At 36.6% G+C, this 27,605-nt stretch overlaps 1 protein-coding gene across 3 annotated transcripts in view; it reads left to right on the forward strand.

Moving 5' to 3' along the window:
• The window catches only part of PIK3R1 (phosphoinositide-3-kinase regulatory subunit 1), a 63,411-nt gene that overhangs the window by 6,514 nt on the left and 29,292 nt on the right, over positions 1-27,605 (forward strand). For 2 of the 3 annotated variants that reach the window (XM_081941608.1, XM_081941609.1), the window contains exons 2-3: positions 5,580-6,293; positions 27,202-27,294. In XM_081941608.1, coding sequence (XP_081797734.1) covers positions 5,960-6,293; positions 27,202-27,294 — 427 coding nt within the window. In that variant the 5' untranslated portion in view covers positions 5,580-5,959. The remainder of the gene's footprint in view (positions 1-5,579; positions 6,294-27,201; positions 27,295-27,605) is intronic. The other variant, XM_081941610.1, reaches the window with a different exon arrangement.

The raw sequence follows: 27,605 nt of genomic DNA on the forward strand, positions 1-27,605 counted from the left end.
GCTTAGCTTTTAATCCAGGTAACATCAGCCAGGTGCTGCCACAGGTGCTGCTACTTGCTGGGACACAAAATATATGTACTTGAAATATAGAAACATTTCTACTGAATATTAAATAATGCTGCCTTACAGAATGGTATCTCCAGAGTTTGAATACAATAGAATAGAATCCTTTATTGGTCAAGTGTGATTGGACACACAAGGAATTTGTCTTTGGTGTATATGCTCTCAGTGTACATAAGGAGTTCTCTGGTGTCACTGTGCTCTCTTTACATTGCTGTTGCTTATGAATCGGTGATAAACGAGTAATTATTAAGTATTGTGTTTTCTCAATGAAAGTATCAAAAGCAGTGTTGAACTTTGCAATATTCAGATACCTGCAAACCATGCATAAAACTATGAATGAAATGGTCATAAGTTTTTTTTCTTCCTATAAAAATAATTTTGTTTTGCTTATAATTTTTTTTTTGTCTATGATATGCTGTTGATTTTTTTCCTGGTCTGGTCTGTAACTGTTTTCAGTATTCCATAATCGAATCAGTGGGTTTTTAAGATTCGTCCCAGATTTCTTCAAATACTTCTACTTTGTAGGTGTAAATAAGCATGCATAGGTGTGCATATGACTGCATACGGGTGTAAGTCACTGAGTGGCTCAGTGGTTAGATGGATGAATGGATGGATACATGACAAATGAATATAAAAAAAGAAGATAGGGAGGAACATGGCTTCATCTAAGGAGAAACAGTTGTATGGAAACCATGATGCTTTTCAAAAGTTTCATCTCAGAGCAACAAGACATATTTGCCCAGACGCCAAGTGTTAAAAAGGTTATTCTGATTTAGAAAAGAAAAGAAAAAAATGACACTATAATTCTGAGGGTTTTTCTCAGTGCAACTCTGGGGAAAAGATTACCAGAGAAAAGAATAGTGAATAATAGCAATATAGTAGTTCTTTAAGATAAAGGTCCTAGCCATAGTAGTAAATTTGACAAGAAAATATATTAATATTTTCATTGTTATAGTGTGATAAAAAATATAAAAGCTATTAAGTGTGATTCAGTGCAAAAGATTATCTCATTGTGTATTGTTTTTGGTTGTATAGGCAAAAGGAGAAATGTTGGCTTTGTCAGTTTGATGTTCAAACACAGTTGACCAATGAAGATACGAATTACTGTAATCATATTGAATTGATTAAGAATAATTATGAATAAGGTGATATAGTTACGTTTGTTGTTTGGCATTACCCAATTCTGTCGGGAAGGGGCTGCCTGCATTTAGAGAATTGTTGGCCTTGACAGTTTCATGATTTAGTAGAAAAACAGTTTTTTCTTGACTTCTTGAAGAAGGCATGAAGTAGGGCAGTGATGGCGAACCTATGGCACGCGTGCCACAGGTGGCACGCAGAGCCATTTGTCAGAGAGTTCAGGGAGTTTAAAAAAGAAGTTCACCGTTTTTAAAAGCCATTTTTCGCCCTCCTCAGGCTCCAGAGGCTTTATAGGAGCCTGGAGAGGGCGAAAACAGCCTGTCGTCCCCCCCCCCCCCGGAAGCCCTCCGGAGGCTTCCCTGAAGCCTTCGGAATGCTTAAAACGACCCTCCGAGCAAACCAGAAGTGACTTCCGGTTAGCTCGGAGAGTCATTTTGAGTGCTCCGAAGGCTTCAGGGACTCTCCGGAGGCTTCCCTGACGCCTCCGGAGGGCATCCAGGGGGGCAGGGGAAGCTGTTTTCGCCCTCCCGAGACTCCTATAAAGCCTCTGGAGCCTGGGGAGGGCGAAAAAAGCATGTAAAATGGGAGGGGGAGTGCCTGTAGTGCATGCATGCGCACTGCGGGTCGCGCATTGCATTATGGGTGCGGCACGCCTGCACACGACCTCCCTGCGCTCCCCCCACTTATGGCACACGAGCCAAAAAAAGGTTCGCCATCGCTGAAGTAGGGGCTATTTTGTTCCTGTTGATATAAACTGTGGTCTGCACCTCTTATGTCAGTGCAAAATAACACCATCATAAAATAAGTTGTCTTAATTGTCAGTCCTTCCCCTTCCCTATAGTCATTCATTGTCCAAATTGCAAATGTATCTAATATTATAAGCAAGTTGATTGGTTTCCTCCTCTGATTTCATTGCCATTTTTCTTGTCAACCTCTCATCATCGTGTAGAAAATATCTACCAATCGGTATATATGAGGTGAAGCTGGCATTGTTCTATAATTTTGAAATTTATATATAAATTTAAAATTATATAAAATAAAGAAATAATTGGGAATAAGGTACCCCATTATAAATATGTACTTAATAAAAATTAAACATTAACTGAGCAGTGCCAAACATTTCAATTTTTTACACTTTATTCCATATTTTTAGAGGGTACAAAAAACCCAAAACTAAATTACGCAAGGAGAAGGAGTCCACATAAAATAAATTTGCATTTGCTCTGGGAAGTTGAATTACCCAAAGGGAATTAAAGTGAGTAAAAGAAGAAACATATCCAGAACTCCAGTACTGAAAAATTACTGATAGAATTCTAGGGCCCCATGCTGGTTTCAAAACGGTTAAGAATTGTATCTTTTTTTTAAAAAAATCAAAAGTGTAAATACAGACTTAGATAAAAGAAGAGAGAGAACAAGGCTACAGGCAGTTCAAGTAAATATTTGTCCTCGTTCTATTTAGTTGCATTTCAATAGATCCCATGGCTAGGAAACCAGCAAGCTGCCAGGCCAAAGTGGACAATCCACCTGCTGAAGGGGAGAGCCTGAACTCATAGCACAGGTGTTCTCCCCCCCTCCCCAAAGTTATATAAGAAAAGGGCAGAGGCCTAATTATTCTCACTGAATTTGAGCATCTAAGTCACTGGAGAGTATTTTATTTAGTTATTTATTTAAATCTATGGGCTGCACATCTCCAGTGCAATTTGGATTCCATAATTGAGCCCATAATCATGATTGTAAGTTGTGAGGATCACTAAGTGGAAACTGGCAAAAAAAATGCCCAAAATCACAGTCACTTGAACATGGACACTGCGAACAACCACGCCCAAAATATGATCACATGACCACAAGGGGCAGGCAGTGCTTGCCATCAGAACTCTGGGACTGGGTCATCAGTAGCTTTAGGAAGATTTGTCATAACTTTGAACAATTGTTTACTGACATTAAGTGAAGATTATGTGTGTAGGGGTGGCTGCGTGCATGCACGCGCGCACACACACAAGCAGTGCAGAAATATGGCAAATAATTTTCCAAAACTCAATACATTTCCCATTATTTGAGCTATTGTATTTTAGGATATTGAACAGTGTGCAGCAGCTATATATAAAGGTTCTTCATATATGACATTTAAAAATTGTCCAGGTATTCCCTTTCTTCTCTTCAGATGGAAGGGTGGTGTGGTCTGAGCTCCTCTTTTCTATTACTTTGGAAGCCCAAAGTATGGCTGATTTTTAAAATTGACTGGGTGGGCTCAGGGATAGGTGATAGATGAAAACATAAATAAGCCCAAAGTGAGAGGACACATTTCAGGAGAGAACTAGCTGCTCAAGACTGCACAAATAGCTCCAAAATACATTTCCGGCCATAACTACAATAAATCACATGACCTTACTACTAATAGTCAGCAAAAAGTTACAGATTTTACGTAGCTTGAAATTGGTGGGAAATTGTTGGATTGTGGGTAAGTGAGAACTACAGTACTTTTTCCCCGAATATGTAAAGTGATGAGAAATGGACTATTTAAATCATGGCTGCAGATAAGATGAAGCCACCATTATATAATCATGTGGTTTTCATGTTGGGAAATAAGTGGACAGCCTGTGATTCACCATTGACATCTTTGGGAATACGCTACAACAGCTCAACTTCTTCTTACATTACTCAAAGAACATGTTACCTTGTGGGAAAACTAGGAAGAAAAAGCTGCAAGTATGAACCATTGTGATAATAAAAGCCATTAGATCCCCAATTATCTGGTTTGCTTGGCTTCATTCTTGTTTGCTGTAAAGATTCTTATCTAGCCACATACTATCTGTGAAAGTTCTGCATACGTTTTAGCTTAGGGAATGAATTTAGCTTCAGTGTGTAAAATCAGGTGGTCAGTGATTTGCCATGGCATTATGCTGCTGTTATATATTGCATGAAGTGGAAGACCAGAGGTTCTGTAGTTTGAGAAGAGGATTGCATTAAATAGATACAATAATGGCATGGCCATTAAGAGACAATCTTCCATGCTCCGATTAATGTGGCTTCACAATTATATTTTGTTCATTTTACTCTTAGAATAACTTGGAAATAACTTGTCTTAAATCAGAGAGTAGTCTCTGTAGGGTGCTGAAATGCAATTGACAAGTCTCCCCAAATTTGTTGCAGGTTGTGTGTTTGGAGGGAGGGGTTTTGCTGGACACATGCAATTTTGAGAGCACATTATTGGCATTCTTTAAAAAAGGAAACCATGATATACTTAGTTACAGAAGACAGAGTTATTTGAAGGCATAAGCTTAAATGGCTCTTCACTGTTTCATCTGTTCTACATGTTTGGTCTCTATTAACTAAGCTCTTTTTCCTGGCAAATGTGGCAAGTATTGGTCTGCAGCCATCCACCATTTTAGTTTCTAAGAATCTTTCAAGGCACGGGTCCCCAATGCCCAGACTGACGCCCACTACCAGTCCCTGAGACCTTCAGAAACAGGCTGCAGAAGTGGCGGTGAATGCACATGTGTACGCATTCCCCACTTGAGCAAGCAGTGGGCAAGCACAGGTGATTATGCAAATGGAACTGATCACCCACTTTCTGTGCTTACACAGAACCATCTCCTCTCTGCCCCCCCCCCCCCCCAGGCCAGTCTGAGAAGCTGGAAAGGTTGGGGAACTCTGCTCTATGATCTGAATGGATCCCAATGCATTGTTGAAAAAGATAGATTATGCTTCAGAATATTTTTGCTTTGTGTATATTTACTACTCAATTATCCAAATAGTAGTCCTTTGGGTTTGAAGAATATATATTGTTGGGCAGTTTATCTTTGGATACAGAGGTGCCTCTGAAGTCCAAGTTTGGAACTACAGAGTTTATTATAAGGAAGGCACTGGAAGTCCATTATTGTAGAAACCTTAGGTGTGACATCACACATAGTTTTCTGTCAGTTTTTGGCAAAGCTTGTCTTGCAAGCTGGTGGAAACTTCATAGTACAGAGTTCACCAGAGTATCATTTATTAAAAACATATAAAATAGCTTGACATCAGGGAATTGTTAGCAGACACATATTAGTGTTCAGAGTAGTTTGCAATCTATTTGCAATCAAAAGAATCTTTTTCGGAATTAAGTATGCAAACTTTAAAAAAAAAATCAGAACTTTTATCTTCTGTTTTGGTTTTTATCTATGGCCATGTTCTCTTTGTGAAAAAGTTACCATGAAGAAAAGTTTCCACTGTGGTCATGCAAGTATTGTTGTCCTCCAAGTCTTAACTCCCATCAGTCCTCTCCTGCATATCAATAAGTCAGAAATATTGAGATTTGTCATGCATGATCATTTGGATGACCCTCATTGATGCCTGAACAATTGCACTAATTTGGTGTCTCGTTGTTGTTTTTTTCTTCATAGGTAAAGTATGTGCAGAATTCCACAACAAAGGTTTTAAGAAAAGTGAACGTTATGGCAAAGTCACCAGAAGGAAGTTCAGCAAAAAGTAACGTTCATCCCACGTTGAAAAATGCTGCCATTAAGTGCCAAACAGATCCGAAAAAGAATTACCGGTAACTGGGAATTTAAATCACAATTTCTCCTGATCTAATTACAAAGAAACAACAATAACATCAGTGCACAGCCGCAGGTTGTGGTGCCTTTTTCATATTTGAGTTTCAGTCCTCATAATTCATATGTGTCACCGTATTTAGAACTCCTTTAGTTGTATATACAATAAATCCAAGTTAGAACTGGCTTGCTATTATTCATTAGAATAACTGTGCTAAAACTTTGCCAAAATGAGTGCAGAAGGATACCAGTACAAAGCTTTATACGATTACAAAAAAGAACGAGAAGAAGACATTGACCTACATTTGGGAGATATTTTAACTGTGAATAAAGGTATTTTAGTTGCTCTTGGATTCAGTGATGGAGAAGAAGGAAAACCTGAGGAAATTGGTTGGTTGAATGGCTATAATGAAATGACTGGAGAGAGGGGAGACTTTCCAGGAACTTATGTAGAATATATTGGAAGGAAAAAAATTTCTCCCCCTACTCCAAAGCCTCGTCCAGTTCGACCACTACCTATGGCACCAAGTCCTGCAAGAGTCGGAACAGAGAGTGATCAATCAGGTTAGTGACTTCTTGTTATTATAATTGCCCAAACAAACTGAATACCAAGACACTAATTACCTTGCTTCTTTCCCCTCGGGTAATTTCAATTCTTTAGCACTTCATGCTGTAGAATATTAACACTGCAGGTGGGAAGAAATTAGACAATGTAAATAAATGTAAAAGAAGCAAGTTCATTTGATAACAAATGTGACTAGAAATTATTTCACACTGTCTTCATAATTATTTTAAGTAGGCAAACATCTATTATAAGTAGGGAAATATTTACCACACTCTTCTAAAAATGTTTCTTCTACACTTGAGGGATTTCTGATACAAGCATGGGAGGAAAAAGAAGCCCAGTATTATAAGGCACATAATCAATCTGCAAAGATTGCAGATCTGATCAGGCCCTGAGTTCCCATCTCAGAAAAATCAAGTCCCGTAAAACATTCTGACAGATACGTAAATGGTTGTTCCAGTATACAGAAAGGAGAAAATTGTGACATATTTAACTGCTGCTTCTGAATTTATTTAAAACCATGGATCTATTGCACTATAAACATGTACAATTTTTTTCATTATAAGTTTGTTGTTTGTAGTCACAGTATGTGCATATTGGTTTCTATTCAAAATCTTTTTAATAACTTGACCGATAATTAGGCTGGGATAATTAAAATTGAAAACATGAAATCAAATTATGTGGATGGCTTTGTGTATTACCAATTAAAAGATAAGAAACCTAACATTTAAATAGAGTTAACTAATTATGGAATATGTCAACATTGCCCAATTTGAAGTCAGTGGCAATATACTTTATGTAAGTGGTTGTTATCTTTCTTCTGTTTCTCTTCCACCATGCTTCTGCTATAAAATAAAACAGTACCCTGTCCAAAGTATATGAACAGATTTCTAAAATGGAATTTCGCCTCCTTTTCTTATCCTTAGCACCATGTGTCCCCAGATTTATCCCCGAAAGTTTTCCAATAATGTTCGGAGAGAAGGATGCTTAGAAATGGACTCTCCATTGAGTCTGTCTATTGCATGTGAAGCATTACACTGGTAGCCAGATTCTTCCCAAACTAAAAGAGGTCATATAGCATGCATACTGTATATAGGTAATTCCCGAGTTACAACAGTTCATTTAGTGATGGAAGTTGTGACATAACCTTCCCTTCAATACTTATGACACAGTCCCAAAGTTATGAATGTTGCAGCATCACAGCAGTCATTCCCCTTTATGAATGACCACCCTGCCTATTCCCCCCACCCCCTGCCTGTGCTGGGCCTGTGGATATTCATCTTATGAAGATCTAGCAAGCCTTCGGTTTCTTGGCCTGCTTCCATACCTCAGGCCATTCTCAGTGAATGAAGGCCTAAGTACAGCCAGATCATGCAAGATCAGCAAGAGATCTTGCGTTACTGATCTCATATGATTTCATGGTACTTTAAGCATCTCTTGTCTGCAAACAGAAGCCTGGACAAGTTCTGCAGTCGGAGGAAGCCTTGGGTGGTCAGAAGCACTAGGACCCCAGGGCCTTCCCGACTTTGAGATACCATTGCATTTAATGACCTGTACATTTGATTAGTGAATATGTGGGTGAAAACAGGGAGTGATCATGTTCAAGTTATGAAATTTACTCCTACGAATCCTCAGGTTGTGAGTGTAATTGGTAGGCTCCATTACATCCGTAACTTGAGGACTACCTGCTATCTAGAGTCTTTTTTATAGTTACACATTTTATCAGTTTTCTGGAGGTGGGAAGAAAGCTGTTCAGATTATTGATATAAATATAAGCTTTTCTTAGGACTTCCACTCAAAATAAAAAAAAACTGTATAGGTGCATTTAAGCATTCTGTTAGCATATGTGGGAGTTACTTCTCGATTGCTGCAACTTTACAGATTAATAAGTCTGTGTCTCTTTTCCAACATGATTATTGCTTAGCTGCAGTATGATTGCAGAATGTCATATACATACATACATACATACATACATACATACATACATACATACATACATACACAGAATATCTGAGATGCTAACACTAGTGCCTAATCATTGGATTTAGAGCTTCAACTATTAAATATGGTAAAATAGAAATTTCCAGAGAATAAAATGGTTAATGGTTTATATAGCGCAGATTGGATGTGGGCAGCAAACCAGAGTAATAAACTTGTTTTGCAATTTGAATATAGACCGTGGTATAAGATCTGCTTGACTTTATTTGGTCAAGTTTTATCTTTTCTAAACTTCATAGTTTCAAACTCCTTTGTGCCACTAAATGGTGAAGAGTCTGAAAAAATGTTTTACTTTACTGTTTGGAATTAGATTGACAAAGCCATTTGTGTGGTTTACAAAGTACATCTCTGTTGTGTTTTCCCTCCAATACATTAGCTATGATACATTTTCTACAAAGTTTTCCTAAACATGTAAGGTTTTCTATAAACATGTTCTACTTGTGTTTTTGCTTATGTTAATCAAACTAAACAGCTTGACACTTAGTTCAGTTGCTTTGGTTAATCAGACAAGTGTTTTGTTGTTTTTAGGAGCACTTACGCTACTTTTCCTCTGATTGGAACTCTAATCCCATGTTTGGAAGGCTGATGTTTCAATTCAGCTTTATTTACAGTTGAGATAATTTTAATTCATAAAGTTGACACAGTAATGCTGTTAAAAACAGTTTATTCTCTTTTCCTACAGCAGAGAAATTCCAAGTAGTGGTGCAAATTTTATGCAGAACTAAGATTGATACAGCAACTGTTGATTCGCTGTAATAATTTTTTTGTTGTTGTGGCAGCTTTAAAATCTTAACAAATTGCTTAGTACCAATTATATTCACTTATCATTGCCAGTGACATGATTATTATGGTTTGTACTGTTTGCATTTCATTTTCTTCTAGTCTTGGAGCTTATAACTCCCTTGATTGTAGTGCTTTTTGTTCTGTTCATATTTTGAAAGAAGAATCATACAATGTGCATAAACATTGTGGCCTTCAAATACTAGAACATTTCTTCCAGTGATGCAGATTATTTACTCAGACCCTATGATCTCTATTCTTGGACACTATGAGAAAGTAGTCAGTACTAAGTAGCAACCACCACTGCTAGACTTCACTAAATAAAATTCTAGCGCGTCATAATTTATATTAAAATTTTAGACCTTTAGGTTTTGTATGTGCTCTTGCTGATTTTCGCAGTCTTGAGAGAAAAATATAAATCATCTCATTCTGTATCCATATACCCAATATCAGTGTTTCCTTATTCCCCTTTAGCCAAATGATCACATATGACAAAAGTTGGCTAAAGCAAATGCTTAGCAAGCCTCTTCAGTTCCTCTTAAATATAATTATATAGAAGTCATGAGACTTCATTGCACGTTGGATCTGTTTCCCAGGCAAGCAGGGTTTTTTAGCCCATTCAGTGAGATTTTTCAAAATAACGTTTTTAAAAAGGGGGAAATGTATTTTGTTAGTATTGTATATTTTATTGATAAAATATACAAAACTAGGCAACACAATATTTTATAATATTCTGATCAAAGAATTATTTTAAAAATGTAGTTAGGAACATTATAGGGAATGGGTAATCCTCAGTAAGCATTTCCAATGTATATTATCAGGAAAAGCCACAAATGTACACAAGTAATATCAAGAGTAGTTTGGAAATTGTATATTAGAAGAAAATACCCAAGTAACTTTTGCCTATTTATGAAAATCTAAATACAGTATAATAATACTGTTGAAAATGCATAGAAACATCCACTTCCTTCCTTTCTTTACACCGTTTCTTTAAATAGAGAATATTGAGAAATTATGTGGTTTTCTAAATGCATTTTCTTTAAGAATTAGATCATTAGAGCCCATGATAAAGGAATGTCATCTTGTCCGTTGTTCCCTGGGCACAGTAAATATAATATAGCTGTTTATGCAGTAGCTGTAGTCCATAGTCTCACTAGAATCTGCAGGAATACCCAGAGCCATTTTTACAAGTGTGAATATTGCATCACAAGTATATCTGTTTACTGATGTGGCTTGCTTGGTAGTTTGTTTCAGTAGGGCTACTTAAAGATGAAAAGTGTAAACAAATGTGTGTATGTATTTGTGTTACAACCCCTGGTATGCCTAAATATGGGAGGAAGGTCACTACTCCCTCTTTCTGTCCTTCGGCTCATCACAGAAGACCATGCAGGCAGAAAACCATATTTTTATTTTTAATGTTGCCTTTTTATATTTGTGTTATATTTGTACTGATAAATAAATAAAGGGAGACTAGTATAGATCTATTTCGAGCTAATTAGCTCTCATCAGCTAGCCATACCCTTACTGGGATTTGAACCTGGGCTGTATTATATCTTAGGCAGGAGTCTTAGCCACTAAGCCAAATGTGTGTATATATATACACATACACGTATACACACACACTATTCTATATAGAAACTGAAAATAGTCTGCTGATAATGAGGTCAGTTCATGGAGGAATTAGAAAAAAGAAGAAAGATGTGCATAGTTAAATGTCTATGGAGATTTTTCAGCCATCTTGGTCATAGTTGTCCCAAAAGTGCTTTTTCAAGAGGCAGAGCTAAAGAAGCTTCTTGGATGAGAAGCGAAAAATCTTCAAAGAAAAACAAGAAAGTCAGTTGCCTTCCTTTTGAAAGATGTTTCTAGAGGCATTGTTAGAAATGAGGCATTGGAAAATGGGCACACTGAGGTTATGAAAAGGAAGTGGATTCCCCCTTTATGCTTCAGTTATAACTTATATTAGTCTTTATTAGTAATGGTAGTTAATTTCCACAGAGCAGAAAACGGGGGTGGGAACCCTCCATGGAGTATATTGGATTTACTTAACAACCAAATTGTTCCCTTAACAATCATTGTAAAGTATTAAGAATATGGCATGTCAGAGGTTGAGTGAGTTAAAATTACCAATAGGAAATCTGTAGTAAAATTGGTAACTATCTTTAAACTGTTCTTTGACTCCACCTGCTGGTTAATACTGGAAATACACCTGATGCCAAATTGGATTTTAAATTGGAAAAAAAGAAACAGGCATATTTTTTCCAGTTTTGAAAGAAATGTAATTTCTGTAATACAGTGATGCTTCACCAACCACTGTAAATAATTGTGTTTAACTTGGTAATTTCTCCTGAAGCAAAACATACATTGATTTTCAAGTTGTCTATTTTTGGATTTATTTTTTTAATGCCACATTGAATGCATAATGAATAAAATTTCTCCTCCCTTCCTCCTCCCCAGTGTAAGGCCTAATCATTATCTGAGAAACCTTTTAATTGGGGTAATTTTTACTATCAGGAAAAGCCAGGAATAGGTTAGTTATGTTTCAGTTAGAAAGATTTAAAAGGAACACTTTTTTTCTGCAACATGTGGTTGTTTGCAACTGCTGAATTCTTGCCAAGGATAATTCTATACCATTCTGTCCTCTTAAATCTTTATTTAATGCTATTTAGAGATATGCTGCCTCTTGTGAAAGAACCCAGATGTCTGCATTGCAGCTGCTTATAAGCGCTTTGCCTGTGCAACCATGAACAACCATGAAATCAGTTTGATGGCTAAAATCTGAGGAATTATAAAAATTTAATAGCTTGGAATGAAAAATGTGCTTGTGTTATATTTAATAGTACAGTTTATAGATTGAAATCTATTACGTTGTAATAGTTTGTCATTTGGAGAGTTAGGGTACCTTGTTTCAGTATAGTTACAGTACTCGATTTAAATATATTTCAAAAGAAAGGCTGTACTGTTAACATATTGTAATTGATTATTAAAATTTCTGATTCCTACTCCAAAATTTATTGCAATAATTGTATCCTTGCACAAACATACATATAACACACAATTCATATAAGAATCCTTAAAAGCTCTGTCGACTAAATCTGAAGGTCTTATAGTGCTTAAATTGACAATATTTGTAGTATAAGAGAAGGGCAATTTCCCAGCGGTGACACAGCCACTTGTAGCACATGTTTGAAACTCTCTATAGTCCCAAAATCATAAATAAAATAGGTCCAGAAAATATTCTGATGCTCGAACTTGATTAATTGCCACAAAATTAATATAATTAATTGAAACTATCATATTTAGTGATAGTTGACACTTTCAAAAAGGACACCACAATAATTTTATGTGCTACATGAATATATGTTCCAGTAGTTAAAATTATTTCAATGTATTTATTTGATTGCTTATTTTAGAAGTAAAACATTTTGTGTCAGGCATGGGAATCCAAGAATGACACAGTTTAATGCTCTAAGCAATTTCTTTATTGCTCTTTACCTATGGACAAAATCTTGCCAGTCTAAAGCACATTCTGCATAACTATCTGATAAAGTCTGAGAAGAAACTAGGAAGGAGCCCTTCCATTCTGCTTCCTGCAAGCAACAACTCAAGGTTGATGTTTCTCTTCCCCCTCCTGTAATTCAGCGCCAGATTCCGCCACATTTAAATTACCACTCAGAAGCAAATCCTTTTATGATTTCAGTAAGATTTATTTATTGGGTAAATATAGCTGCTACCCCCCTCCCCTGCTAGTTTGGTATTTTGAAAGTTTTAATCCTAATTGATCTGCATCCCACCAGGATAGAAAAAGTCTGGCAAAAAAAAAAGAACATACACATTTAGTAAATTATTTTCATTAAGTAGGAGATTATTTCTTTTAATTTACCAGCTTGTACAAGTAACTCCTCTATATTCAGAACTGAAGTGTCTTTGACAAGTTTCAGCCTGTGCATTTCCTAAGCCCAGATGAAATAGACATTGGGGAAGGAAAGCACTGTTTATATGTTGCTGAATACAAAATTCTTTGCCAGTGTAGTTAGCGCAGATCTTTCACTGATCATTGGCACTAACTGAATATTATATAAGGTTCCTGATACGTTGCAAATAGATGAATAGTTCAATTTGTCTGCCCTTGACTACTTTTTGTTCTAAGTGATAATTTTGCCATAATTGCACTGAATTGCACATTCAGGATTTCTAAGTCATCGTTTGCATTTGTGTTTCATTTTATTAATAGTCAAAGTTTGCCCCTTTGACTGCATGATCTTGTTGTAACCATCTCAAAGGTTATTTCTGAGAATGGAAATCTGATAATCCTTGGAAACTAGCAATCTACTCCAACTATTGTTGGAGTGGAAATTACCCTGTACTGACCAGCTGCAAAAATGTAGAAATGAACACTGCCTTCTGTCCTTTTGTGTAAAAAGTCTGCTTTTATGATGCTCAGATATTTATTCTTGAAGTACAGGATTGCATTGTAAAATAGGCTTATGGGATTTAGTGAAAGAGATTTCAGTTCTGATTTCAAATTGGAAAATTCATATTCAGCTCTAGTTAAGGTTTCCTCCTTCAATGTTGCTTAACAAATGAAGTCTGATAAAATAATTATTCTCTTTTTATGTTCTTAGCAATAATGTGGATAGATGCAAACTTTGTCATGGAATTTTTCTTTAAAATGTTTATGGAAAAATACCATTAAAAAAAAGAAAGCCCATGCTTTTGTAAGAATGTTAATGCTACAAATATTTCCCTACATACTGAATAATGCTAACATTTGGATTTTTCTCTACCGTTTACTCTCTGATGCCCTGATTCTTTCTCACTCTGAAATAACAACCTATGCAAGTCAAAATCATATAGACATATAATCTAGATACTGTTTATTCATACTTCCCATTTATGGGTATTTGGCATATAAAAATGTCATTACCAATGGGTTTCCACCCCCACCCCCTTTTAAGAAATAGAAAAAGTGTGTATGGTTTTTTAAATCTTAACACCTTAGGAACAGAACAGCAAAATTATATAGTTTCTAGTTAAATTTTACTATTATATCTATAAATTTATTATTATTGTCCATTGAGACAAACTCAAAAAATAGTAAGTTGTTGATCTTAAACTTTTAAACGTATTAAGTAAGACCTGAACATCTTGTAAATTCATGTGATGCTTCAAATTCAAAATAGCACATAATTGGCCTATATAAGCAATTTCATGAAAAGCATTATTGAGAGATTTTCCCCCCAGCAGCATTTAATTTTGACTTGACCTATTTGTGGGCTTCAGAATCTTGCCTGGTAGTAGAAGAAAGTGCCGACGAATGCATATTTACAATGGTAAATATCAAGAGTTGTTTTGTTTTACAATAGATATTTAATCTTTAATCATCCAAGTAAAGGGACTGCTCAAGTGCAGTGATGCTTCATATTCTGCTTTTATTTTTTTTTAAAAAGTGTTAAAAATAAATTAAGTACCGTACTAGTTCGGGTTTTTTGCAAAAAAAAAATTGCTACAGTTTTTTTTTAATAGTGACAGTAATAACCCTCTTTAAACTGAATAATTTTAACTGCTAGGCATCTTTAGCTAGTTCTGGTTACGCGCTATGAAAAAGAGATCTCTAACACATTTCCTGTTTATACTACATTGGCAACTGTCTTTAGTGATTCACTCTTCAGAGTTCACACAAAATGCATCTTTAAATTAGTGCACTATTGATGGAACTTCTAACTTACAGTGCATTATTGACAGATCTGCTAACTTACGCACACTATAAGATGGATCGGTTAAACACTTGATAATTTTTAAGGTAAGTGTTGTGGTGAGATATTGCAGAACAATTTGAATGAGGAAGGAAAAGCATGTGAGATGCAGCAGACCAGAACAGATTCTTGATAACTGCAGGTGTGTTTCAGCTCCTTAAAAGCATGACTGGCTAGAATAGCCCTGTTCATTGGACTATTCTAGATAGCGTAGAGGTTTTGGCTGCTATTTAATCAACATGTCTGTCATTCGAAACCTTCCCCAACTGCGTTCTAATAAGACATGTTTTACTATCTTCCTGAGTTTTAACTAGTCATTTATCTCATGAATGAAGGCAAAATATACATCTCCCAGGATAATGTTGCAGGATTTAATGTGGGTCGGTTACCGGGACCAGAAATTTTGGATAGGCTCCAGCATGAGTCCAAAAGTTCAAAAAATAAAATCTCTGGTCCCGGTGATTGACCCAGATTGGATCCTGCAGCCATTTCTCTGTTTGCGAAAAAAAACAATAATTCTTGTTCTGCAGTGTGTGTGTGTGTGTGTGTGTGTGTGTGTGTGTGTGTGTGTGTGTGTGTGTGGTTAATTGATTGGTTATGCAGAGTTTATGTTCTCTTCTTTTCTTTTCCCAATGTAAAATGATATGAAATGATATAATGGTGAATTAGGTGTGGTTGTTGGCAAGACAGTAATATTTTTTGTGTGATTGACCAAATTAAATATCTTTTAGAAACAATTCATAAAAGCTCCAAGTCCACATCAAACTTCACTCTGTAAATTTTCTATGCCTGAGGGCAGAAAATTCTTAGATTGCATGAAACTATACATCTCTGTTTACTACCCTTATTGAAACATGATACTTCAAATTAAGGTATATTAACATACATACTGTAATTGTTGAAAGCACCATTAAAATAAAAACCACTATCAAGAGATATTCATTCAGATTGCATTGAAAAGGGGAAGATTGATATAGGTTTGTGTAGTTTTTTAAACTCCAGATGTTTCCTCTAACATACACATGTGAAGTCAGTTTATTGAAGAAAAAGTCTCTTTTTTTTAGCTTATGTAAAAAATCTTACATGTACTATTTTAGTTGAAAGAATCTATATTTTTTTAAAACAAAATCAAGGATGACATTCTCTCTTTCCTAAATCTCACTGGCTAAAATATTTTAATAACAAAGTTATCACAAGATTCTTGTTTTTGTTCTCATCTATTTCATAGAAATTTGTAGATTTTGTCTGAGAAAGTAGCATAAAATAGGACTTCAAAAATAGCCTTGGATTGTTGTTAGATCTAAAAAAACCAGTATTAATTATTGCTATTCTCATGAATAATCATTTGAGTTCTATATTGTTTGGAAAGTATTATTAAACACTCCATAGGAGCTAAATGGTTGACTTTTTTAGGTTCAGCTAATATTTATGGAAAAACCTGTGAAAAACATCTATGAGAGTAGTTGCTTTTTTAGCTAGCTGCATAACTAGCTCATGTTTTGCATGTGGATTGAAATACAGTTATTTCTTTGATATGATACATAAACTAGTTGCAGTCTGCAATAGTTGAAATAAGTCTTGTAAGACAGTGATATAGGTAGGTGCTTAAATAAAAAGTAAATGCACACATATACACACACATACTGTACATACATGCATACACAGATACATACTTGGCTACTGGGAAATTAATGTCAAAAGCTTTTTTTCTAGGTAGCTAGAATTGTACTATCAGCCCTTTGAAGGCCAGGTCAGGAAAGAAACATCATAAAGTTGACTATAAAAATACTACATAGACTGTAGTAACAGAATCTTGAAAGTCTGCTTTCCTCTCTCTCAAACCCCAGTGCCTTAGAGTGACGTTTTAGCTACTTTCTCACGCATTTCCTGGGCTTAACGTATACTTGTTTTTGAAACTATTTCTGTATATTTATTCTAAGGTCATCTTTGTGGCTCTCTTCAAGTATATTGGTAAAAGACCCTAATTACGTGTAGTATGACATTTCAAATTCTCTTTCCCTCATGCATCTCTCATTGGGGATCTTCTTTAACAGATTTGAAGTTATGTACAGAATAGAACAAAGTAAGGGAAATATTACTTTGCATCCCATTGCATCACCAGATAGATGGTGCAGCAAGCATTTCTGAGCTATTTTGATAACTGATCACCTATTTTTTTCCCTCAAAGTGAGTGACTATCAGTGCTATAGTATCCACTTTATGTATTACACATGCTCTAAGTAGATCTTATATAAGTGGTGCATTGCATATTACGTGTTGCTGTAGGCAGTTCTCCAAAGCTTTGTGGCTTGTCCTCCTGACTCTTGTAGAATATCTTTCTGCAGTGACATTTGTATTAGTATTAAAGAAAATTAGTTCTGCAATCTCCTTTGGGACTTATGTCTCCCCTCAGCCCTGTTTGTCTTTTCTAAAATAATCCTTAAAACATCCTTTCTTGGGTCAGTTGTTCAGCCACATGACCTTCCTTCCTTCCTTCTTCCTGTCTTCTTCCTTTGGAAATTGAAACATCCATGAACAAAAGCTCTTAGAGAATTGATGGAAATGTTCTGACATTGTAACCTTTCATTACAGATTTAATTCGATGTGATCTTGGAAAATGGAAACTAAACTCCTTAATATTTGTGAGTTCCTACAGTGCTGTTGACTGGAATAGAGTACAGATAGTCCTTAGCTTATGACTGTAACTGAGTCATATATCATTTTGATGGTAAGTCATTGTGGTCATAAAACCAGATTCAAAGTTAACAACTATTTCTTATGACAGTCATTAAAAGAAAGCAGCAAAATCATTAAGCAAATCCATTTTCCCAATGGATGGGTTTTCCCCCCCAGAAACCGGAAGTAAATACTTCCAACTTCCCCCCAAAAGTCAAAAATTTTAGTCATATGATTGTGGGGTGTTGCAAACAGCCATAATGGTAAATTGGTTGCAAAGTGCCCAAAATGTGATCCCATGACCATGGGGGCCGCGTGGCTGTCATTAAAATGGGTTGTAAGTCAATTTGAGGAAGTCTTTTGTAACTTCAAATGGTTGTTAAATGAACGCAAGTCAAGGGCTACCTGTATAAGGAGTTTCTAGGTATAGCCATGAGAAATCCAATTCCTTTTATATGCTGTAGATTTTGTAATACAGAGAGAAGCTAGAAAGTTTGTAGCCACAGAGCAGCCATGTAGTCTCCAAGTTCCCCTTTTTTTCTGGCTATGACTGTTGAAAACTGACAATAGTTTCCCACAGTTTTGAGATGGGAAATACATAGCAACTATAATACAAGCCCTAAATAAGTGCATCATACTTAAAAGCAACACGATTGATATATTATGTGCTATCAAGTTGAGGGCAACTCTTAGCAGCCATCTAGATAGATTTTTTTTTTAATGAAAAAAAGTTCTGTCCCTAAACTTTGTCTTTGCTTCTCACTAAAGCAGATACTTTTAATGCTGGTGGACTAAATACTGTTTTTGAAATCTGTATGCATTTCCTTAGATGCTTCAGAACACTCAAGAATGTATTTCCAATCATATATACTTGAACATAGCTACATTTTTTTCTGGGCTCCTCTCCACTCTTTGGCATCTGCTTTTTGGCTGCCTCTGCGTACAAGTACAGGCACAAATCTTTTGACTTCATCCAGGAACAACTTCAGATATGTGTACAATAAAATATAGTTTAAAAAGTCCATCAACCTGTAGTCAAAGCCAAAAACAGTATTGATTCCTGGAGATTGTCTGTACAAGGCCTTGCATTTTATTTTTCATCCCGCGGGATGCCTATATCCAGCCCACAGGGCCACCCTGGAAACAGCAACGGACTGGCCTGCGGGTGCTTCTGCCAGCGAAAATGGGCCACGGCCATCCCGAGCTCTGTTTTCGCTGGCAGAGGGTTGCAGGAGGCCGTGCCAGCCCAAAAAGGGAGATTGGGAGCCCGTTTTCTCTGGCAAAGCAATCGGGCCACCACAGGCGACCCTGACACGAGTGACATCCAGCTGGTCATGCCCATCTCAGCCCCCCCAAGGTCAAACACAATCCTGATGCAGCGCTCAATGAAATTGAGTTTGACACCCCTGGCTTAGAGAGAGAGAGACTGGCCCAGCTGCCTTTGGGCCTAAATCAGGCTGGAACTCAATCTCCAAGTTTTTGGCCTGATGTCTTAACTTAACCAAACTGGCTCTTTATCATCTTTTAACAATGTGGATTTTAGTTCAAAACAAAAAATAATGTGAATATAAAGATAATAAAGGGACATTTCTAAATACACTATATCACCGTGATGGTGAACCTATGGCATACCTGCCAGAGGTGACGCACAGAGCCCTCTCTATCGGCATGCGTGCCGTCACCAGCTGCTCTTGTGTTTCTTGGTGCGCACATGTGCACTGGCCAGCTGGTTTTCGTGGGCACTGGAGCACCAGAAAACGGCCTGGGAAAAGGCCTGGAAAAAAGGCCTGAGAATGGCCCAAAAACTAGTTTGTTTTTCAGGTCCTTTTCAGGTTGTTTTCGGGCCTTTTTCATGATTTTTTTTGGCCATTTTTCAGGCCAAAACCAGCCTGAAAATAGCCTGAAAAATAAGCATGTGCCTGCTGGCAAGCTGATCTTTGGGTTTCTGGTGCTCTGGTGCACGCATATGCACAGATGTTCCGGTTTGGGTACTCTGTGCCGAAAAGGTTTGACATCACTGCTATATCATGAGAAAAAAAGAGCCAAAATGTCCCCTCCATACATTGAAGCTTTGTACAAGATGTAAAGTGCCTGTTTTGGTCTTTCAGCTCTTCAATATCCTGAGAGTATCTTTTCAAATTGTTCTGCGTCAGATTTTTTTTGCCAGTTTCTTTAAACTTTAACTTCATTTATTTCTTTTTAAAAATAGAACACTTTGCTTTTCATAACTGTGTACAACATATATAATAATCAAAATAGAATTTTATTGACTTTTATTAACTTCATTTGTAAATACGATCTCCATTTATTTCTTTGGACCGTGACTATATGCCATGCTTTCATTTGCATACCTATTTTTGTTTCCTGTTTTTTTTTCCTCTGCCTTTTAAAACTCTGACATTTAATAAAAAATGAGAGGGAGAATAGGAGCGGTGAACAAGAGATGGACGGAACATAATAATAACTATAATTTGTGAATGTCAAGGAATTGTGAATGTAGACTTATATAAAGGCAGTTACTGCAGGAACCCATTTGTGCTGGACAGAGCAAGTTCTGACAGATTATAGGAAAGTACATGTGTCCGCTCTTCATTATTTGATTGTTTTAAGAGAGTCTTGTTGAGTTGGAAGATCGACATATTGAAGCTTATCTGCTGATACTATTACAACTTGCTGGGGAATCTGAAAACCTGGAACATTGTCTGTTTAGAAATCTTTAAATCTTATTGGGTAAAAGTGGGTAAAATGAAGTAGAAGTAAATTACAAATTTTGAATCACTAAGTATCTATGCTGATTTATTTATTTATTACATTTCTAACTTCTAGAAATATTGGATGGTTCTAAATGTCTGTTTTTTTTTTCTTTTAAACATAGTCAGATAATCTTGGATAAGTGTAGTATAGTTTCCAGTGGAGGTGCTTGTCATTATTTCAAGATGAGAAGAAAGTAAAAAGGGTCTTCTCAGTTTCTTTTCCATTTATCCAGTTACAGTCTCTTCTCTGACCATTATCTTATCAATATCTCTTTGCCAAGGATCTTTCCCGCTTATTGTAGGAAGTTAACACCCACACCTCTCCTAGAAAAATGAACTATTCTAGGAAATATTAAATAAGCAGAATATTATATTTCCCTGGATGAGAAATGGAGAAACATATTTTAGGCAGGAAACAGATTCACTCTTAATAGTACCTACCGTTCTCAATATTCCACAGCAGATGTCCGCACTTAAGAGATGAAGAGTCTATTCATAGGCAGATGCCCTCACCCAAGATCCAACAAAGGTAGGATTAGCCCATTTCACCACATGGCACCTGGGAAGATTACATCACCCAGCAAGGCTCAACCAAGCCGGGGACTGGGGACATGCAGGGACAACTACAGAGTTGTCCCTACATGGCCCCATGGGAGTCTGACAACCAATCAGAATGCAAGCTCAAATTCAAAAGCCCAGAGAGCTGAGTATAAAACTCAGACATTCTCAGCATCTCTTCCCCTTTTTTTCCTTCACCTAACATCTTCAAGGCATGTGATTCTGTCCACCATTAAAATCATCTTTGCAAACAGCCACCATGTTTCCAGTGTCTTTCTCCCCACTTGAAATTGAACCAAGGTGGACATTTCTTCCAACAATTCCATTATAGCAGGGGTGTCCAAACTTGGGAACTTTAAGACTTGTGGACTTCAACTCCCAGAATTCCCCAGCCAGCCATGCTGGCTGGGGAATTCTGGGAGTTGAAGTCCACAAGTCTTAAAGTTCCCAAGTTTGGACACCCCTGCATTATAGGTAATGACTGGCAGATCAAAAGGAATTCTAGGCAGTGTCATTTATTGAAGGTTCATTCTTGATTCCAGGGACCACAGGTCCAAACCTGTTTGAAGATGTCATACAGTCTGGCTTTTTAACAACAACATTTATGTTCATGGTATGTTACCTACACACACACACATACACAGTTACAGTTGCCCTAGGAAGCTCACCATATTTATGTATTACTTTTGTTCTTCCAAAATGCATATGACATCTTCATGTTATTGTTCTTTGGGGATTTTTGTAAAAAGAAAGCTGGTAGAAAAAGTCATAACCTTCGCGAATGAAAATGCTACTTTATCCGCAGTTTATAGAGTAGCAGCATATAACAGATATTTTCACTCATAGTCATACTGGGGGAAAAAAAAGAGGTCCCAGTTGGAGCCAATAAAAAACATCTGTTGCCTTATTTATAGCTCCCATTTCCAAGAAGTAAATTCTTTAGCACACGAAAAACTGGATGACAGCTCATAATTCATAAAGTTACCACAGCCTACCCTGATAGTACATCATGTACAAAACTCCTCCCTATCATACAGACAATATCACTTCCTTTTAACACGAGATACTGTGCTGCATATTAAATTGGTAGCCTACATCCTTTGGAGCACTCATTATAATAATTAAAAGATAATCAAAGGGCCATGATACTGTACTATTACAAAAAGCTGACTCAAAATCAGGAACTCGCTATTGGAAGATGCATTTTATTAGCATATCCCCACTGTGTTTTGTTAGAAGCCAAATTTTCTTTCATTCCCCAAATCTGTTTCACTTTATATTATATTGATTCTGATTTAAAACGTTTGCTAAATCAAGCAGCCACTTCACACAGTCTGATGATTGGCTCTGAAAAAGGAGGAAATTTCAAAACAAAGCTATATTAATACACGTACTTGCAGGTGGTGGAATGCCCTTTATAAAATGGGGTCAATCTAAAAAATAAACTATCCCTCAAATCAAGACTGAGTTCAGGTTTTATTGGTAACAGGATGTTTTGTATTAATCCTCTCATCCTCTTAATTGAGTGTATTGGGTACAATTATAGAGAAAGTTAAGGGTGGGTAAGACGCTGAGCTTGTCAATCAGAAAGATCAGCAGTTCGGCGGTTCGAATCCCTAGCGCTGCGTAACGGAATGAACTCCTGTTACTTCTGCCAACCTAGCAGTTCAAAAGCATGTAAAAAATGCAAGTAGAAAAATAGGGACCACCTTTGGTGGGAAGGTAACAACGTTCCGTGCGCCTTTGGTGTTTAGTCATGCTGGCCACATGACCACGGAGACATCTTCGGACAGCACTGGCTCTTCGACTTTGAAACGGAGATGAGCACCGCTCCCTAGAGTCGGGAACGACTAGCATATATGTACAAGGGGAACCTTTACCTTTATAGAGAAAGTTACCTTACTGAATCCCCGTTGAATCATTGAGTACAAATCTCATTAACTAGGTTCTTGAGAAGCTTTAATTTCCTTCTGAAACACAATCTCCTCTTTCTCCTTGGTCATTGTCATTTTCCAGATTAGGTAAACCTGAGCATCTTTTCAGTTGTCTATTTAGTTCAGTGGGTTTCAACCTTCCTAATGCCGCGACCCTTTAATACAGTTCCTCATGTTTAGTGACCCCCAACCATAAAATTATTTTATGTTTTCCGTATTTTTTGAAATATGTGTTTTCCGATGGTCTTAGGCGACCCCTGTGAAAGGGTCATTCAACCCCCAAAGGGGTCCCGACCGACAGGTTGAGAATCACTGATTTAGTTGAAAGTGGCTGCCTATGGAAGTCTGGTTTGTGTTTGTACAGCATGAACTTTGACTATAAAATTCACATGCCTGAGTCATATTTATCTATATGACAACAATCTGTTGAGAAGATACATCATAATTCCTAAGAGTTCTCCTCCAACACAAGTCTCTAAACATAAAAGAATAATTTGGCTTTGGAGGTAAATCATAATATTTGTCTCCTGTATATCTTGTACTAAATAAATCTCTTTTTTCCATGCTTTGTCCAATTACATTGTAGAGGGCAGATATAAATTTTGTTATATCCACTTTCATGCTTCCTCAAGCAGTAATGAAAAGTTTGAGAACTTGCAGAGCCAATTTTCTAGCTTTAATTTTCCATGCACCTTTGCCAGGTAATAACTCTGAAGATCTCTTTTTACTGAGAACTCCTCCAAAATGTGCAGCTGTGTGCTGGTTTCATCTTGCAGTTGTAACTATGTTGGCAGTGTTTAAGTACAAGGTATGTTGTCAGCTCACACGTTGTCGTTGCTAAATGCTGTTCAGGCCTGTCTCCATCAGTGAAAGCGGAGAGCTTGTAGATTGGAGGAATCCCAATCTCTTTTTAATTTGATTGGTTATTACGGAGACAAGATAAAAATAGAACTAGCATTTCTGCCTTATCGTTAAACCTGGGGTAAATGCTTAATGACCAGTGAAGAAGGCTCAGTGGGACACTTTCAGTGGCTTGTACATTTTGGAGAGAATATGGCTTAAAATAAAACGGAAGAGTGTGCTTTTTTCATGTGGGAAAACTAAGATGATTACTTTAAGCGAAAAATTGATACTGGATTGTAGCAAAGAAATCTGTAAAGTTGTTCAGATTCTTAAGAGTGGACTTGGGTCTCCAAATCTCTGGACAGTTTTACAACGCACTTCAAAACAGAAGATAGTTTTAAAGTCAGGTACTGGTTGATGGCTACTTTTTACATTTTGTTTTTGTTTTATTTTGTGCATGATCATTACAGATTGCATGTTGGCATTAATATAGTATCTTGATAAAGTCTTACTTGTAGGCTAATTTGGTTAGTTATATTCTTAACGTATTTCTTTTTATAGTTTGGTTTGATTTATAGATAGTCCTCAATTTAATGACCAGAATGGAGCCTACCCATTAAAGTCATAAGTCATGATGGGCATAAAATAGATCTCCCCCCCACTCCCATCCCCCGTGACTGATAAAAAATGTTGACCTTTTTTGCAGCAATTGTTAAGAAATCCATTGTTCACTATGGGCTAATCTTGCTGGAAGTGGGGAAATAAATGCTGTTTTTCAGCAAAAATTTAATAAAACCTGGTCACATGGCCATTGAGTCATTGCAGGCAGCTTAAATATGGGTCAGTTGCCGAGCGCCCGAAATGCAGTCACTTACCCTGGAGATGGACCATTTGGAACTTCAGAATCTGGTCTTAAGTACCCATGGAGAGGTTTCATTACTTTGGTCATTCTGTACTTCTTGGTTTAGCTTAGTTCTCATTATATTTTGATACATGTAAAATTTTTCTGCTCTATCCATACTCAAAGCTTGTTTTGACATTGATAGGCGGATTATTAAATTTTATTCCAATCTGTTATCATATGTGTGCAGCATCAATTTAAAAAGTAAAAGCATCCAAACTAAATCTGGCCTTTTTTGCAAATCATGTAAAATGGTATTTTGTTCTAAGAATATTATGGGATGCTTAATTTGGAACGCAAATCTTTCCTGATTTTTCTTTTCTTAACTTAAATGAGCACAAAAGGTTTGATTTTCCCCGCCACCACCACCGAAGGTGGGCAAGTTAATGTTGAAAGTCCCAATTAGAAAGTACAAGTAGTCCTTCCTTGAACCCAACATTTCTGTTGCTAAGCAAGACAGTTGCTAAGTGAGTTTTGCCCCATTTTATGACCTTTTTGCCGCAGTTGTTAAGCAAATCACTGCAGTTGGTAATTGAATCATGCAGTCGTTAAACAAATCTGGCTTCCGTCATTGATTTTGCTTCTTGGAAGCGAGCTGAAGGTTACAAACGGTAACCATATGACCGTGTGGGACAGTGCAACCGTCATAAATACATGCCAGTTGCCAAGTGCCTGAATTTTGATCATGTGACTGTGAGGCTGCTGCATTTGTCCTAAGTGTGGCAAAGCAGTCATAAGTCACTTTTTTCAGTGCCATTGAATGGTCACTAAATGAATGGATGTAAGTCGAGGTCTACTTGTAATGGTATAGGAAGTTTATACAAAAGCTTTGCAAAATAGAAGAGGTTCCTTTAAAAAAAAATTAAAGTTTCTTAAAATGCCCCTTTTTGGCAAGGTAATAATTTGTTCATCCTGGTTTAATTATCTGTTTAATTACTATGATTAGAATCTACTGGGATGTTTGTTCACTGTAAGCAGATTCTGTAAAAGAAATGAGTTCCTTTTGGGCCCCAAATTCTCTGAAATGGAAAAGTGAAGAGTATGTAATCAACGACAGGGCACAGGAAGAAAGAAGTCTAACCCTTTTCATTTCAATCTAGTACTGATGACCTTATCTAGTTTGAGTAATGAAACAACTGCAAGGAAACCACCAAGCTCACCAATTATTCCTCATTTGAACCCTGATCTACAAATACTCTTTATTGGTACCTTTCATTTCCACCAAATTTCAATTAATTTTAATAAAACGTATTGGAATGTTGAACTGGACGAAAGCGGGGATGGCGGGGGGAAGCAAATGCAAGAAAGAAAATCCTAATTCTCCTAGATAAATTGGAGATTCCATCTAAAACATAGATTCATTTCCAGGAACATTATAAACATCTTCTTGGAAGAAAAAAAACGCCCCATTTCCTTCCCTCATTAAAATATTATTTTTTAAATCTTGTTTTCTGGAATGATTACTTTGCAGGAAATTAGAAAGAGTTTAATTAAATTGTCCAGCACATTAAGGTTATCATAGTAGGTTCACATTTAGAAATAATCCCCACTGAGCACTGGATTTATATTCAAATAAATATAAATTGGATAGCACTTGACATTTTTTCGAGCTCAGCTTTCCGTTCAGTGTAGCATCCAGGTTGATTGCAAAAATATTTCTAAGTCTGAATCATTTAGTTTTGCTAATGGCATACAAAAAGGATGAAAAAAGTTTATTCCAATGTTTAGTATATATATTTAATATAGAAGTTGTGGGTGTATGTGTATATGTCACCGTGAAAGACCGAAATTGGTGAATGTCGACATTCACCGGTGAATGTTGGTGAATGTCGACATTCACTGGTGAATGTCGACACATACCAATTTCGGTCTTTCACGGTGACATATTGTTACCGTGAAAGTCCGAAATTTCAGCGTAACGCTTTCCTTTTGCTTTTCAATTCGCGGTCCTGGAAACTACTCGTTCTAACCGCGCAGGATCGCAGGTTTAAAAAAAAAAAGCCCGCGAATAGAAGACGCTTAAAAGGAAGCGAGGAGCCGAGGTATTAGGGTAAGGGTTTTATGGTAAGGGTGTCGAGAGGATAAGGGTATTTAGCAAATATTTCGGACATACACCAAGCGACTATGTGAATGTCGACATTCACCGGTGAATGTCGACATTCACCAGATTTCGGACTTTCACAGTAACATATATATGAATTCATACACAGAAAGAGAGAGAGAGGGAGGGAGAGAGGAAAGGAGAGAGAATTAATTTATCTCCTGTATTTTTTTTCAAAATGTTTGCTTTAAAACCTCACTGCATTAATGTAGAAATCACTACCTAATTTGTGACACTAATGACAAGGGAGATGGACAAGAAATAATAGCAAGAATGCTGAAAATTACGACTACATAAATGCAAGCCAGCTGCCTCACTTCATGGAAACCCATTTTTTTTTAAAGAAGGAAAATTATGACATGGGAATGCCCACTTCATGCTACCACTGATTTGTCTATAATTTGATTTAAACATGAACTTCGATGTTGCAGCATCGAATTTTATTCTAAACAAAAATTATCGTGTATATGAAGGACAGAAGAAAAAGACACAAGTACAGTTGAAAAAGAGAAGTTGTCCAGTATTTTAAATTTAATCAGGTGCATTATACCTCAGTCTTTTTTATAGATTTCAAGTGTAGCTGAATTTTATGTGTTTGTTTGTTTTACAGTGTTTATACTTTCGGATCTTTGTGAGCAGTTTTCACCTCCAGAAATTGCACCACCTCTTCTTGTGAAATTAGTGGAAGCTATTGAAAGAAAAGGTATGAATAGGTAGAATATAAACGTTAATAAATTGATGTAATAATCTGCATACTACTAAAACACTCACATTTTTCTCTGTGTAACCTTTCACTGGATGAAACAGTGCATTTTAGGGCAACAATTTTTGAATTGTGGTACCTAAACTGTGCAAACTTGCAGAATGAGTCTATGATTCCTGTGGAATTAAATGCAGCTAGTGAGTTTATTAACATATTTAACAAAGTTTCCTGACAGTTAGAACAATTAATCAGAGGAACAGCTTGCCTCCAGAAGTTGTGAATGCCCCAACACTGGAAGTCTTTAAGAAGAT

This window comes from Natrix helvetica, assembly GCF_964273705.1.
Source record: "Natrix helvetica genome assembly, chromosome: 2".
NCBI lineage: Eukaryota > Metazoa > Chordata > Lepidosauria > Squamata > Natricidae > Natrix > Natrix helvetica.